At 34.2% G+C, this 14,459-nt stretch overlaps 1 protein-coding gene across 1 annotated transcript in view; it reads right to left on the reverse strand.

Moving 5' to 3' along the window:
- Window positions 1–913: 913 nt before the first annotated feature.
- LOC144449206 (RING finger and transmembrane domain-containing protein 2-like) overlaps window positions 914–14,459 on the reverse strand; it is a 40,617-nt gene continuing 27,071 nt past the window's right edge. Inside the window, exons 6-8 of the mRNA XM_078139713.1 lie at window positions 10,668–10,733; window positions 2,099–2,203; window positions 914–1,928 (exon numbers count right to left, since the gene is read on the reverse strand). Coding sequence (XP_077995839.1) covers window positions 1,797–1,928; window positions 2,099–2,203; window positions 10,668–10,733 — 303 coding nt within the window. The 3' untranslated portion in view covers window positions 914–1,796. The remainder of the gene's footprint in view (window positions 1,929–2,098; window positions 2,204–10,667; window positions 10,734–14,459) is intronic.

Here is a 14,459-nt window from a genome sequence, read left to right on the forward strand (position 1 = left end):
TTGTGAGGGATTGTTTGAGAGTATACCTTACCAAAGGACTGTCATTGTAAGGGATTGTTTGACAGTATACCTTACCAAAGGACTGTCATTGTGAGGGATTGTTTGAGAGTATACCTTACCAAAGGACTGTCATTGTGAGGGATTGTTTGACAGTATACCTTACCAAAGACTGTCATTGTAAGGGATTGTTTGACAGTATACCTTACCAAAGGACTGTCATTGTAAGGGATTGTTTGACAGTATACCTTACCAAAGGACTGTCATTGTAAGGGATTGTTTGACAGTATACCAAAGGACTGCCATTGTGAGGGATTGTTTGACAGTATACCTTACCAAAGGACTGTCATTGTGAGGAATTGTTTGACAGTATTACCTTACCAAAGGACTGTCATTGTAAGGGATTGTTTGACAGTATACCTTACCAAAGGACTGTCATTGTAAGGGATTGTTTGACAGTATACCTTACCAAAGGACTGTCATTGTAAGGGATTGTTTGACAGTATACCTTACCAAAGGACTGCCATTGTGAGGGATTGTTTGACAGTATACCTTACCAAAGGACTGTCATTGTAAGGGATTGTTTGACAGTATACCTTACCAAAGGACTGTCATTGTAAGGGATTGTTTGACAGTATACCTTACCAAAGACTGTCATTGTAAGGGATCGTTTGACAGTATACCAATTTATGCAAATTTATAAAATGATGTATCACAATTGAAATTTTACTTATTACTAAATGGATATTTGGATATTTATTGGCACATCATGTCATAAATTTCATTTTCCTAGAGTTTCCAGGACTTTGGAACAATGTAGGAAATCAGACTCTTACAAATGAATAACTAAATACAGACGTATATTTTGTCCAAACTCAACTTGAGCTATGCTAAATATTGATAGACAAATGCCAGTTTTCATTTATTTAGTCAGTTAGGATCTACAGGAATTAATTGCATGTTTTTTCATAACATTATTGATACAATTCAAAGAAGTACTGTATATATTATACATCTGTTTGTAAATAGCTAATGAAACTTAAAGACAAAGTTGGTGGCAGCATTCCCTTTTCATGTGCTTCACAGTCAGTTATGATTATTTGGGGTGCTCTGGTTTGTAGATCCAGCATTGATTTTATCATATATACTTTGGAAGTGCCACCATAGTGAGAAAACACTATAAGTCACTAGATGACTCAAGTACATTGTAGTGACAAAACACCATTATAATTATGAGTATGCTCCAATTGAATTAAGACAAATGTTGGAGAACAATATTATTATACCTCTGTATCCACAATTTTATGAACAAGTGGGAAAATAAATTATGGTTGGAATGTTCTAACTTATATTTTGAGCATCACAGAACCAGTGATGTCGACACAGGTTTTCATGACATACATGTATAACCACCAAGGTATACAATTCATATTTTCTGTTCAAAGACAATACCATGGCTTGTGTATGATATAGTAGTTGAAACGTTTCACTTCTTTCATTGTCTGAATCACATTCAAGTTAGCACATCCTTTGGCTTAGTAAGGTATTGAATAATCAAATAACACCAATCCTGATATTTTTTCCACAGAAATGTTGAGGAAGCAGAGATTTCCATTTTGTAACCCACTAACGTGTCAAATATTGTGGGGATGAATGTTGAGGAAGCAGAGATTTCCATTTTGTAACCCACTAACGTGTCAAATATTGTGGGGATGAATGTTGTAAAACTATTTTTTCCACAGAATCTCATCAAAGAATATTTGAGAAAGTACATTGTACAATCTTTGTGCACTGTAACTTCAATAGAGTTGTATGTAGACTGCAGTAGCACCATCTTTCCATGACGGGTCCTCAGCTATCTTAGCTCTACACATTGGACAAGTCCTTTCTCTGTCAAACCATATAGATACACATTCCTCACAAAATATATGCTGAAAGAAAGGACATACATTATATATATTAAAATCATAAAGTCACCTCTCATGAAGTTGTAACCATTGCATCCTGGACAGAGTCTCTGATGTAATGTTGCTGAAAATGTCACTACAGTTACAGGATTACTAGTATCTAGTACACAATATACAACATTAAGATAACCCACCTTGCATGCATGTAACATAATGGGATCGGCAAAATCTTCTTGGCATATAGGACATGCACTTCCCGCAGCCAACATTTGTTCCTTACTTGGTGGATTACCATAATGCTAACAAAAAGAAATTAAACAAATTGTGTCAATGACATTGTAGCCTAACTTTTCGTTTTTGTGAAAATTAAAAAAATGTTTATCCATATACCAATCCATCATTTTAGTGTTACTATGTACAGTCTCTTAGTTGCTGGGTGATATGTAGTGTTTTGAATATTTATCTACTTGCCTAACTACCACTGTTGTTGGCTTTGCCATATAAACCATTTGGTTGTTGCTATGGGAGGGTCATGCTGCTGGGATTTACGTGTCTACATTTTTACCCATCAAGAATATTTATCCACATCTAACCCATCCGGGATTTTATCTTTGCACGAACACCATCATTTGACTGTTGCTATGGATGTAGTTTTGTTGCTAGGCATATTTGCATATATTTCAAAATGTTTATTCACTTGCCTACCTATCCCTATTTTCTTCTTTGCTATATACATCATTTGACTATTGCTATGGGCATCTTTTTTTCTTTTTTTAAAAAATTAAATTGATATTCAGCCAAGATTATTATTAACTTTATTTTTTGCAACCAAACACAAAGAGGTGGTTGAAATCATACAATTTAAAATCGCAAATACACAGGAATACACTGACTAAAAGAGTACAGACATCAAGGCTAAAATGTTTAAGAATGATTCCTAGTGAAAGGTTACAAAGCTAAAGAAAGGTAAGACATAAAAATATACTGATTACTGTTAAAAAGGTCTATACAAGCTCGAAAACATTCTGCCAAGCCATCATTGGTAATTGTACAAAGCGTATGGTATGAAACTGTTTTTGAATCGTTCTGTTCTACATCTGAGAATACTATATTTTTTGAGTGACAGGTCTTCCTTGTTGAGATTGGATTGATTTAATTTGTAATTACTAATGCATATTTCCCCCAAAAAATGATTGGCATATTGTATCTCTCCTCTGCGTTAGAGTTTTGATATTGGTAGGGACACATTCCGGATATGTCTGAGGAAAAATAATCCGGAATGCTCTTTTTTGTACCATCTCAATTTGTTGTGCTTGATCACTTGTAAGTGCATTATGCCACAGTGGACAAGCGTATTTTACCACTGGTCGTATAATTGAGGTATAGTACAGCAATAAGTGCTTAGTACTCAATCCTGATCTCTTGAGTAGAGTAAGAAAATACAGCCGTTTAGATGCTTTACTGTATATATAATCAACATGATCTGACCATGAAAAAGTATTATTTATCATTACCCTGAGAAGTTTCTGAACAGTGATTCTTTCGACGACTGTGTCATTTAATTTGGTGAGGGGAATTTCTCGTTGGTCTTCTTGCTAGACATACCTGTTGAATGTCTATTCACTTTCCTACCCTTACTGTTGTTTGGCTGTTGCTAAGGGCATGGTCATGCCAATTATATTGATATATTTCAAACAATGTCTGCAGAATAACACCTCTAGAAACATTCCCACCAAATTTCACTACCATTCAGCATGAATAGATTCTCTGTAATCTTGGAGCACTGATAAGCTTTAAACCATGTGTCATGATAATACTTTGTCTAGCTTTCCAGTGGTCATTACTAGTAATCCATAATAGATTTTCACAACTATTTTAAAACTACTAGTTTGATGTGAAATTATTTGGTACAATGCTTTGGACTACTGGAATTTTTAACCCCTGCATAATTAAAATACCGCCAATGCCATTGTCGCACAACTATAGTTGGCTGTTGCTATGGCTGTGGTCTTGTTGCTGGGAATATTGCTGAGCATATGGGCATACAATTTTGGAATCTTTTACTAATTTTCCTACCATTTCCAGATTTCATCTTCGCAATATAAACCATTATTTAGCCATTGCTATGGGCGTGGCACTGTTGCTAGGTATATTTGCATACATTTTTATCTCCTGTAAGGGAGGTATAAAATGACAGTCTAGTCCAGTCATTTTATGCAAAACAAGCCATTGAGAATGACATAGTCCCCGCTATGATTGGGTTTTAAGGAATTAGCACTACTCTGATCATGCAACAACACTTGTGAACCTAAATCAAACAGACTTAGATATGTTGTGTCTGCTTGTCGGACATGGAACATGCCTACAACAATAAAGGATTGGTCGGGTATGGGGGATCATATCAATATGAAAATGGATATGCAAATGTATGTCATAGAACACTGTCCTAATACCAACTCTGAATGAGATCTGTTCAAGCATGTCTGAGTTATGGCTTTGGACATTGAAAAATTGCAAACAAAGTGGCTGCCAGGCAGCCATATTGGATCGTATCACAACAACAATGAATATGCACATGTATGTCATAGAACACTGTCCTAATACCAACTTTGAATGAGATCTGTTCAAGCATGTCTGAGTTATGGCTTTGGACATGGAAAATTTGCAAACAAAATGGCTGCCAGGCAGCCATATTGGATCGTATCACAATGAAAATGGATATGCACATGTATGTCATAGAACACTGTCCTAATACCAACTTTGAATGAGATCTGTTCAAGCATGTCTAAGTTATGGCTTTGGACATGAAAATTCACAAACAAAATGGCTGCCAGGCGGCCATATTGGATCGTATCATGACAACAATGAATATGCACATATATGCCATAGAACACTGTCCTAATACCACCTTTGAATGAGATCTGTTTGAGCATGTCTGAGTTATGGCTTTAGACAGGGAAAATTCGCAAACAAAATGGCTGCTAGGCGGCCATATTGGATCGTATCATAAAACAAATTGATGTGCATATGTATGCCATAGCATGTTGCCCCTGTACCAAGTTTGAAAAAAATCGGTACAGGCATCTCCAAGAAACGGCTGCGGACGGACGGACGGACGGACGGACGGACGGAACCCGTTCCGGACTTCTTCCGCGGGGACTAAAAATGGGTCAACCCATCACTAATTGCAACAGAATTTATTTTTTCACCACATGTCTCAGAAATGTCTACATAATAACATATCAAAAGTCCTCCAAAATCCAAGTGGTGGAACAATGCCTAATTTGCATAAATCAAATATGGCCGCCACTATTTTGTAGTTCATTATGATTGACCCTATTAACCATTACTTGCAGTCTATTTCAGAGTTTAAATATGTTTTAAATAACTTATATTGCATAGTAGATTACGTTGAATTGTAAGTTGAAATTAAGGAATTTTATCAAAAAAGATTAAATTTTTTGTTCAAATATTACAAATATTTGAACTGTTAAACCTGCAATTCATAATGTTTGACTAAAATCTCTTCCCCTTGTTAGGTTAATGAAAGAAGTTAAAAAAAATTCATATCTTGCTATCGAATAAGCAACCTATGTGACTGTATACAGCATAACTGTATTGTCAGGGTAATCCAATGTCATGATGCTGTGTATAATGTTTGTATAATTAATTTTAACTTTGAAACATCATGATACCATAACAGCTCACAGTAAATACATACATAATTGTAGGTCATATTCTTGAACCTGCTATCCATTAAGTACAATTTAGATATGCATCACAATCGTTATCGCCACAATGAAATTGACTAATGAAGCAATATCTTATTACTGCATACTTCAATTTCAATATAATTTAGTACATACGTTAAACATAACAAAGTGCATATGTCCTTTGAAATTTGTTGATGAAGTTAAGTTGTAATGGAAAATTTTCATAATTTCATTTACTTGATACATTCATCAACCATAAAAAATCATACGTTTTGATGTAGATGCTTGCGTAGTTTTTAATTTTGATGTCTAATTTCCATAAGTAATCGTTTGAATGATTGGGCAATATCTTTAGATTTAAAATTTAAATTTCACTGACAGATAATTTAGTACATATTTATGCTAAAGACATGCATCTGTCATTTAAAGCTTGATGGTGTAACTTATAAGCTAAATGGTTAATTTGTATAATTAATGATTTTATTATAATTAGACAATATGTTAACTATATAAGCTTCAAACTTCACAGTTTCATATATAATAATTAATTTTTCCAATTAAGTGGTATGTACATCATGTATAATAGTTATAGTTCAGAGGTTTGCATTCCAACAAAGTGTGTAGGCCCAAAAACCTACGGTTTTGCCCTTAATTTTGCCATTATTCAGTTTAAATCTGGTTTGAATATTTATTCACTTACAGGGGTCAAAATTAACTTTTTCAGTTGGTAGTCACTTTGACTACCACTTTTTAAAACTGGTAGTCAACAGGGAAGATTTGGTAGTCATTCTTTTTTTCAGCATTTAATAATTTATGCATAAACAAAACATTAAGTAATAAACGTTCTAATAACACTTGAGTTTTCTTCATGCAATTAGTGACATTCATATTATGCAAACCTTTGACCTGTCCTCAAAACACTAGGTGAGTATCATAGAAATGATTATTGTGTGTACCAAACTCTTATTTTGCAATGTCCACTTGGAAACCTCAAATTGACACACATTTAGGTATAACACACACATAAAATAAATATACTCCTATTTTTTAAATTCATTCACAGTGACACACACACACACACACACACACACACACACACACACACACACACACACACACACACACACACACACACACACACAGTTACTGGGCGATTAGTCAGGGCACAAAGGCTAAAATTTTGGAAAAAAATTGCCCGGCTTGAAGTACAAATTTTGGCAGTATATTTGGTTAGAGTAACATCTCGGCATTCAGAAAACTGATGTTGCCCCTCTGGATTCTCTTGCGCAAACTCACAGTAGACAGTTTCCATGGTAACATTGACATTATTTTGAAGGATGCTAAAACATTAAAAACATCATATCTTGCGACCCAGAAGTTTTATAATCATGATTAAAGTATGTTTATATATATACCGGTATTAGGGGACAGGGAATTCAATGATTACATGAACTTTTCAATTCAAGCTCAGGGTCATAGTCAAAATTCAAGGTCAACTTAATTTGTTGCACTTTTATCGAAACAATCATAGAAACGTTTCTGTATACTTCCATTAGATATGACTGGTAAAGCTGTAAGTTGGTCAGAAAATGGCCAAAACATACAATCTTACAGAAAAATGCGAAAAAAGTATATATGAAGTTGTTTTGTAGCAAAACACTGTTACCAAGACAACTACTGTCAATATCCCAATTATACCAACATGTTAATATACTAACCTGAAAGTGCTATTGATATGATGCAAGTGTTTGTATATCTATAGGGTTTTGGGGACAAGCAATTCACTGATTACATGATTCTTTTGATCTAAGGTCAAGGTCACTGTCAATATTCAAGGTCATCTTAATTTTTTGTAATTATTAAAATACCGTCAGAATTTTTCCTATAACTAACATCAGACATAATCTTTACAGATGAAAATCGCTCAGAAAATAGCAAATTATATAGTCTTTCGGGATAATCCAACAAAGGCATATACTAAGCTGCTTTTATTACAGACTTCTGTTACCAAGACAACTGGTATCAAGATCACCACTGAATATCGCAGCATACCGAAGTGCTCCGGATATGATGCAAGTGTCAAGTGTCTACATATAGGTTTTAGGGGACGGGCAACACACTTATCACATGATCTTTTTGATCCAAGGTCAAGGTCATAGTCTAAATACAAGGTCACCTTAATTTTTCACTTTTATCGAAACACCCACATAGCCTTTTTGCTATAAACTACTGCAGACATCAGATAGCAAATCAGATAGCAAATTATATAGTCTGTCATAAATTTTGTAGCAAAAACATATTTAGGGTCAGCTTACTATGGGGTAAGGGAATTGTCTGGAAAGGGGTTCTGAAAAGGAATGACGCCTGTACAACCAAGTACTATAAAGATAGCTACTCATACTTTATTGACACACAGATCACACAGAAATGAAGGTTTTCCTACATTCCATACATATTGGCTCGAATTTAGATAAAAGGTGGTCACATTGCATTTTGAGTCTTTATATGTATACTGTTAAAGGAATTTTGACAAATTGAATGCTTCTCCAGCTCTTGCTTCTAGATAGTATTTGTGGTGTCCATCGATTTTAGTCTATTAAAGGATGTTGTTTTCATATTTTATTTCTTACTACAGATATTTCAGACGGATTATGCACAAGAAATCATTCATCTTTCTGATTAGTTACATTTTAAAAATTTTTGATGAGGACTTTTGTGTGGAATGAATACCAACCTTTTGCCAAGTGATTTTATTTTATATTAAAGCTATTTCATTATTGGTAAGACATTGACAATTGGGATATTCATGGTAGAGATTAAGTTAAATTGTCAGTATTTTCAAATTCCTGGGTATTCATCTTTCACATCAACTGTCTTGGCAAACAAATACTGAACGCCTCGTAAAGAAAGCACAACAGTGTCTTTATTTTCTGAGATGTTTATTAAATTTGAAATGAGTTGTGGTTGTACTTTAGTCATTTTTTACCACACTGTCATAGGGAGTCTGGTTTAACAACATCACCTACGATGAGTTGTTACACTTGAGAGAGTCATTCGGACAGAACAGTGAATCATCGGTACAGAATCACCATCCTTACAATCAATCTATCAAATGATTCCAGATCCATTTGCAAAGCTACATCCATCATTAAGGATTCAAGTCATCCAGCACATACACATTTTGAACTGTTACCCTCGGGTAGGCGGTACAGGAGTATCAAAACTAAATCAGAACTTTTTAGAAAGAGCTTTTATCCATCTGCGATTCACATTTTAAACCAGTACTAGGATATTTTACCATTTGTTTTAGTTTCATGTTATTTGTCTCTCCATTTGCATCTTTATGTGTCATGTGTATTTCAAATTGTTTGATGTGTTACATTAATTTTACAACAACATCTGATAGGATTCGTGATGTACCTTCCTCAGTGGTGATGTGCCAGAATTAAACATTTTCTTACTACTGTATGGACCCCCCTGAAACGCCTGCACTCAGGTTTGACCTTATATGTTAAATATCACGTAACCAATATGTAGTCCATCCCTCAAAACCAATTTAAGGACAATTGCATCATATACTCATAGCTTTTTCAGACACCAAGATATACAGCATTAAACTATTTGTGAATTATTCAAGGTATCAAATCAGTTGATGAGGTAACATTACTTTGTTGCCCTGGTAATTTCATTTGTGTAATTTCAAAGCAATGTCCTATATATTTTTTGCCATTATCTTTCTATTATGACCTTTTTGTAGCATATATCATTATCTTTTAATTGTAATTATTGTAATGTTCCGGTGATTTGTTGATAAAAACTATAAAATTACCATGACATTGAATTTTGGCTATGACCTTGACCTTGGATTAAATAGATTATGTGTTCAGTGAGTTGCCCATCCCCTAAAACCCATGTACAGACACTTTGGTCAAATCTATAGGACTTGGGGACCTTAAGATCTTGGTAACAGGATTTTGTAATAAAGCATCTCCAAATAGGCTTTTACTGTATTTTTCCTGAAAGACTATATCATTTGGTATTTTTATGACTGATTTTCAGCAATAACAACTATGCCTGATGTTTGTTATATAAAACTTTCCACCAGAGGTTTAATAAAAATATAGAAAGAATAAGATGACCTTGAATTTTCACTATTACTTTGACCTTTGATCGGAAAGGTCATATGATCAATTGCCCGTCTCCCCAATCATATATACACATACTTTGATTAACATTATAGCACTTTTAGAGCCTGAGATATGACGTTTTTTACATCTGCACACACAGACATTTCACCATGCCTATAGCACTACTGAATCTCAGTTCAGTTGTGCTAAAAATTTCATGAGCACCAAAAATAATGCTTGTTTTGTATACTTCTTTTCTCCAATATTACTTGTAAATATGATTTAAAAGAAATTGCAACTACTACAATGTGTCTATGAAAGGGAGGAATTGGCTTGATTTTGATAATAAGCCCTGAAGGTCAATGTCAAAGGTTAAGGTCGCCAAAGATAGCTCACATTTGATCATATGGGGGTAGACACTTGAATGGAGTGTCTATGTATTAGAGTTTTTGAGTTATGCAGTAAATATTGATTCTTAGCTGCAAACATGGCCCCCATTTGGTCAAATTTGCATATGTCAAAAAAGAAATTGACATGCATATGTTCCACATATCCATCCATATGTCCCTCATGATATGTCACCTTTTGTGCCACGTTTGAGAGAAATCAGATATTGCATGTCTGAGAAATGAGTTATTATGGACGGATGGACGCACACGGATGGACAAAATCCATTGTAATAGCACCCACGTCTGGGGGCTCAAAAGTGCACATATCTGTAAAGCTTACAGAATGATATAACTTTTGATTTCAATGAGCCACTGTTAAGAAATAGTAATTACCCAATGCAACAAGACAACTTCCAAGTTGTACTCTTTAGAGTTTAGAACTAGAAGTAGTGGATCATCAAAATGATCAAATATTTTACTGTGAATATTTATATGTAAAATGTTCTTATTCATTAAAAGTAAGTCCATACTTACAACATCAGTAAAGAGATTTTTCCAGGCTTTTTTCACTTCATGCAATTTTCCATAAATATTTCTAGCCTGGAATTTTGAGATAAAGATGAAGTTCAGTACTGTACGTCCAACTCACACATCGTACACAAAGCATATTCAAGTCAACTACAACAATATATGCACATGCTATTAACAAAGTACGTGTACATTATCTGTATGTATGTAACTACGTGTACATTACTTATATATGTATGTATGTATGTATGTACATGCATGCATGCGTGCCTCTGTGTATGTGTAGTATGTATATATGTACAAATATATGTATGTTCACAGGACATGTGCTCATTAGGATACATTAAGCAGTTTCATTTGAACATATAAAATAAACAGTATAGTGCTCCTTGGCCAGAAACACTTGACTGTTTATTGTATATTAGGTATGTAGGACATATAATGTGTATGTATCCTGATATCATTTTTATTAATTCTAAAGAAGTTGAACAGACTGAACAGGTATCACATTTAGGGATTACCTTTGACTGCCACTTAACATGGAAACATCATATCAAAAATGCGTGTGAAAGAATCAGCCCCAAAATTGGAATAATTGCCAAACTTAGACACTTTGCCTCAAAGCATGTACTGATTTTATTGTTTAACTCCTTTGTCCTTCCCCATATTTCATATTGTCTTGAAGTTTGGAGGAGCACTTATTCCCTTCTACTTTAATTCCTCTTGAAGAAACGTCTTAGAATAATAACCTTTTGCCCTCCACAAACCCAAAGTCAACCATTCCTCTTAAAGAAACTTGTTAGAGTACTGACCTTTATAAACCCCAAGTCAACTATCATTTAAACAGTTAAATAATCTACTTTTATTACTACTTTATACTTTGTTACTTCATTTGTACCTTTTACATGTGCAATATCATTTGTGTATCATAATGTCTTTCTTTTTTTTGTGTATGTGTGACAAATAATTTACAAACAAACAAACAATCAAACAAACAAATAAATAAAATAAATATAATCTGTGGTACAGAAACTTGGCTTAAGTCTGAAGTACATGTACACAGTTCTGAAGTCATTCCCAATGAGGACAGGGCTGATGGCTATGGAGTTTTGATTGCTACCAAGAAAGTACTCATAACTCAAGAAATTCACAAAGATCTAAATACAGAAAATAGTACTAAGTCAAGGTCTAAAACTGAATGCCTTTCGTAAGGGCAAAGTTTTGAGATTGTTGCTCCTACAAACAATTGTTGGAATACAACAGAACATATGCAATAAGTTATTTTTTTCTCATTGATTGCTATTTGCCAATTGCTGTTAGTGATCTCCTGGCCAACCACAACATGTAATGTGAAGCTTTATAGAACGTTGTAGCATAGCACTTACCGTAGAAAGAGTTTTAAAGGCCCCCAAAAATTTTTTCTGGTCAGCGCTCATTACTTAAGTACCCCCCTTCCCAAGTTAATTTTTTTTCATGTTTGTCCAGATAATTCAGTCTGCAGATGAAAGGGAAAACACAAAAGTAACCCTCTCTACATTAATTGCCACCAGTGACAACTGCAAAACTAATCATGAACTAGCCTATGACATCTGCCCCACATACACACTTGCTGTAAAGTACTAAATAAAAAGAACAGTAACTGCAATGATAAGTAGATTAACATTTGTTGAGAATGTAAAAAAATAATTGCATCGTCGCACCACTTTAGACAACATTTCCTTACAAGAAACTAATTTTTCCTCTTTAGTGGCCTACCGAAAATATGCCAATAACTTATTAAAACTAAAAGGTACATTAGTAATATTATCAGGACATGTGCGCTTTGGTATCGCAAATGTATGTACCAAGTTATAATGAATTTGAAGCGTGCATTCTTGAGATATAGCCTAATTACCGAAAACCATTAATTACGTATTATTGCTCATTAATATTCACAGGATTTTTACCAAAACCTAATCAGGTCTTGCCATTATCCTACAGAATACATCTTCAAAATTTTGTTTGAATTGAGCCAGCCATTATGGAGAAAACAATGACACAGACAGATACACAGAGACACACACACACACTTTCACCCACTAATATATCACTTCCTTTGGAAGAAAAAATAGTGCTAGTCAAGATCTAAACCAAAAATATAGTACTAGTCAATATCTGAATACAGAAAATAGTACTAGTCAAGATCCAAATACAGAAAATAGTACTAGTCAAGATCTAAATATAAAAAATAGTACGTCAAGATCTAAATATAGAAAATAGTACTAGTCAAGATCTAATACAGAAAATAGTACTAGTCAAGATCCAAATACAGAAAATAGTACTAGTCAAGATCGAAATACAGAAAATAGTACTAGTCAAGATCTAAGTATAGAAAATAGTACTAAGTCAAGATCTGAATATAGAAAATAGTACTAATCAAGATCTAAATATAGAAAATAGTACTAGTCAAGATCTGAATATAGAAAATAGTACTAGTCAAGATCTAAATATAGAAAATAGTACTAGTCGAGATCTAAATACAGAAAATAGTACTAAGTCAAGATCTGAATATAGAAAATAGTACTAGTCAAGATCTGAATATAGAAAATAGTACTAGTCAAGATCTAAATATAGAAATAGTACTAGTCAAGATCTGAATATAGAAAATAGTACTAGTCAAGATCTAAATATAGAAAATAGTACTAGTCAAGATCTAAATATAGAAATAGTACTAGTCAAGATCTGAATATAGAAAATAGTACTAGTCAAGATCTAAATACAGAAAATAGTACTAAGTCAAGATCTAAATATAGACAAGTCATTGAGAATGACATAGTCCCCGCTATGATTGGATTTTAAGGAATTATCACTACTCTGATCACGCAACAACACTTGTGAACCTAACAGACTTTAATAGATATGTTGTGTCTGCTTGTTGGACATGGAACATGCCTACAACAATAAAGGATTGGTCAGGTATGGGGGATCGTATCACGACGAAAATGGATATGCACATGTATGCCATAGAACACTGTCCTAATACCAACTTTGAATGTGATCTGTTCAAGCATGTCTGAGTTATGGCTTTGGACATTGAAAAATCGCAAACAAAATGGCTGCCAGGCGGCCATATTGGATCGTATTACAACAACAATGAATATGCACATGTATGTCATAGAACACTGTCCTAATGCCAACTTTGAATGAGATCTGTTCAAGCATGTCTGAGTTATGGCTTTAGACAGGGAAAATTCGCAAACAAAATGGTTGCTAGGCGGCCATATTGGATCGTATCATAAAACAAATTGACGTGCATATGTATGCCATAGTATGTTGCCCCTGTACCAAGTTTGAAAAAAATCGGTCCAGGCATCTCCAAGAAACGGCTGCGGACGGACGGGCGGACGGTCGGACAGACGGAACCCAATCCATAAGTCCCCGTTCCGGACTTTGTCCGCGGGGACTAACAAACAAATCAAACCGTTATCTCAGACCTATGGTACAACTATATCTGTCCTTATATGGATCATGATACTTGATACTTGTATCTGACTATTATATATAAATCAAGGTTATGTCTTGTCTACTCCTTGGACCATTAGTTTATGGAAATACCGGTAGAAGAGTTTATTATATGTCTCATATATTCAAATTCCATGTGTTACTTTAAGTAAGTGATCATGATGTAGCAGTACTGACTGAAAACGACCCGGAACTGTTTTCTAAATTTACTCAAATCAACCTAGAACTACCATATCTTGATAGATTATACAAAAACAGTGTTGTTTCCATCAAAATCAAACTTTATTACTTAAAAAG

Source organism: Glandiceps talaboti, chromosome 18, assembly GCF_964340395.1.
Source record: "Glandiceps talaboti chromosome 18, keGlaTala1.1, whole genome shotgun sequence".
Lineage (NCBI taxonomy): Eukaryota > Metazoa > Hemichordata > Enteropneusta > Spengelidae > Glandiceps > Glandiceps talaboti.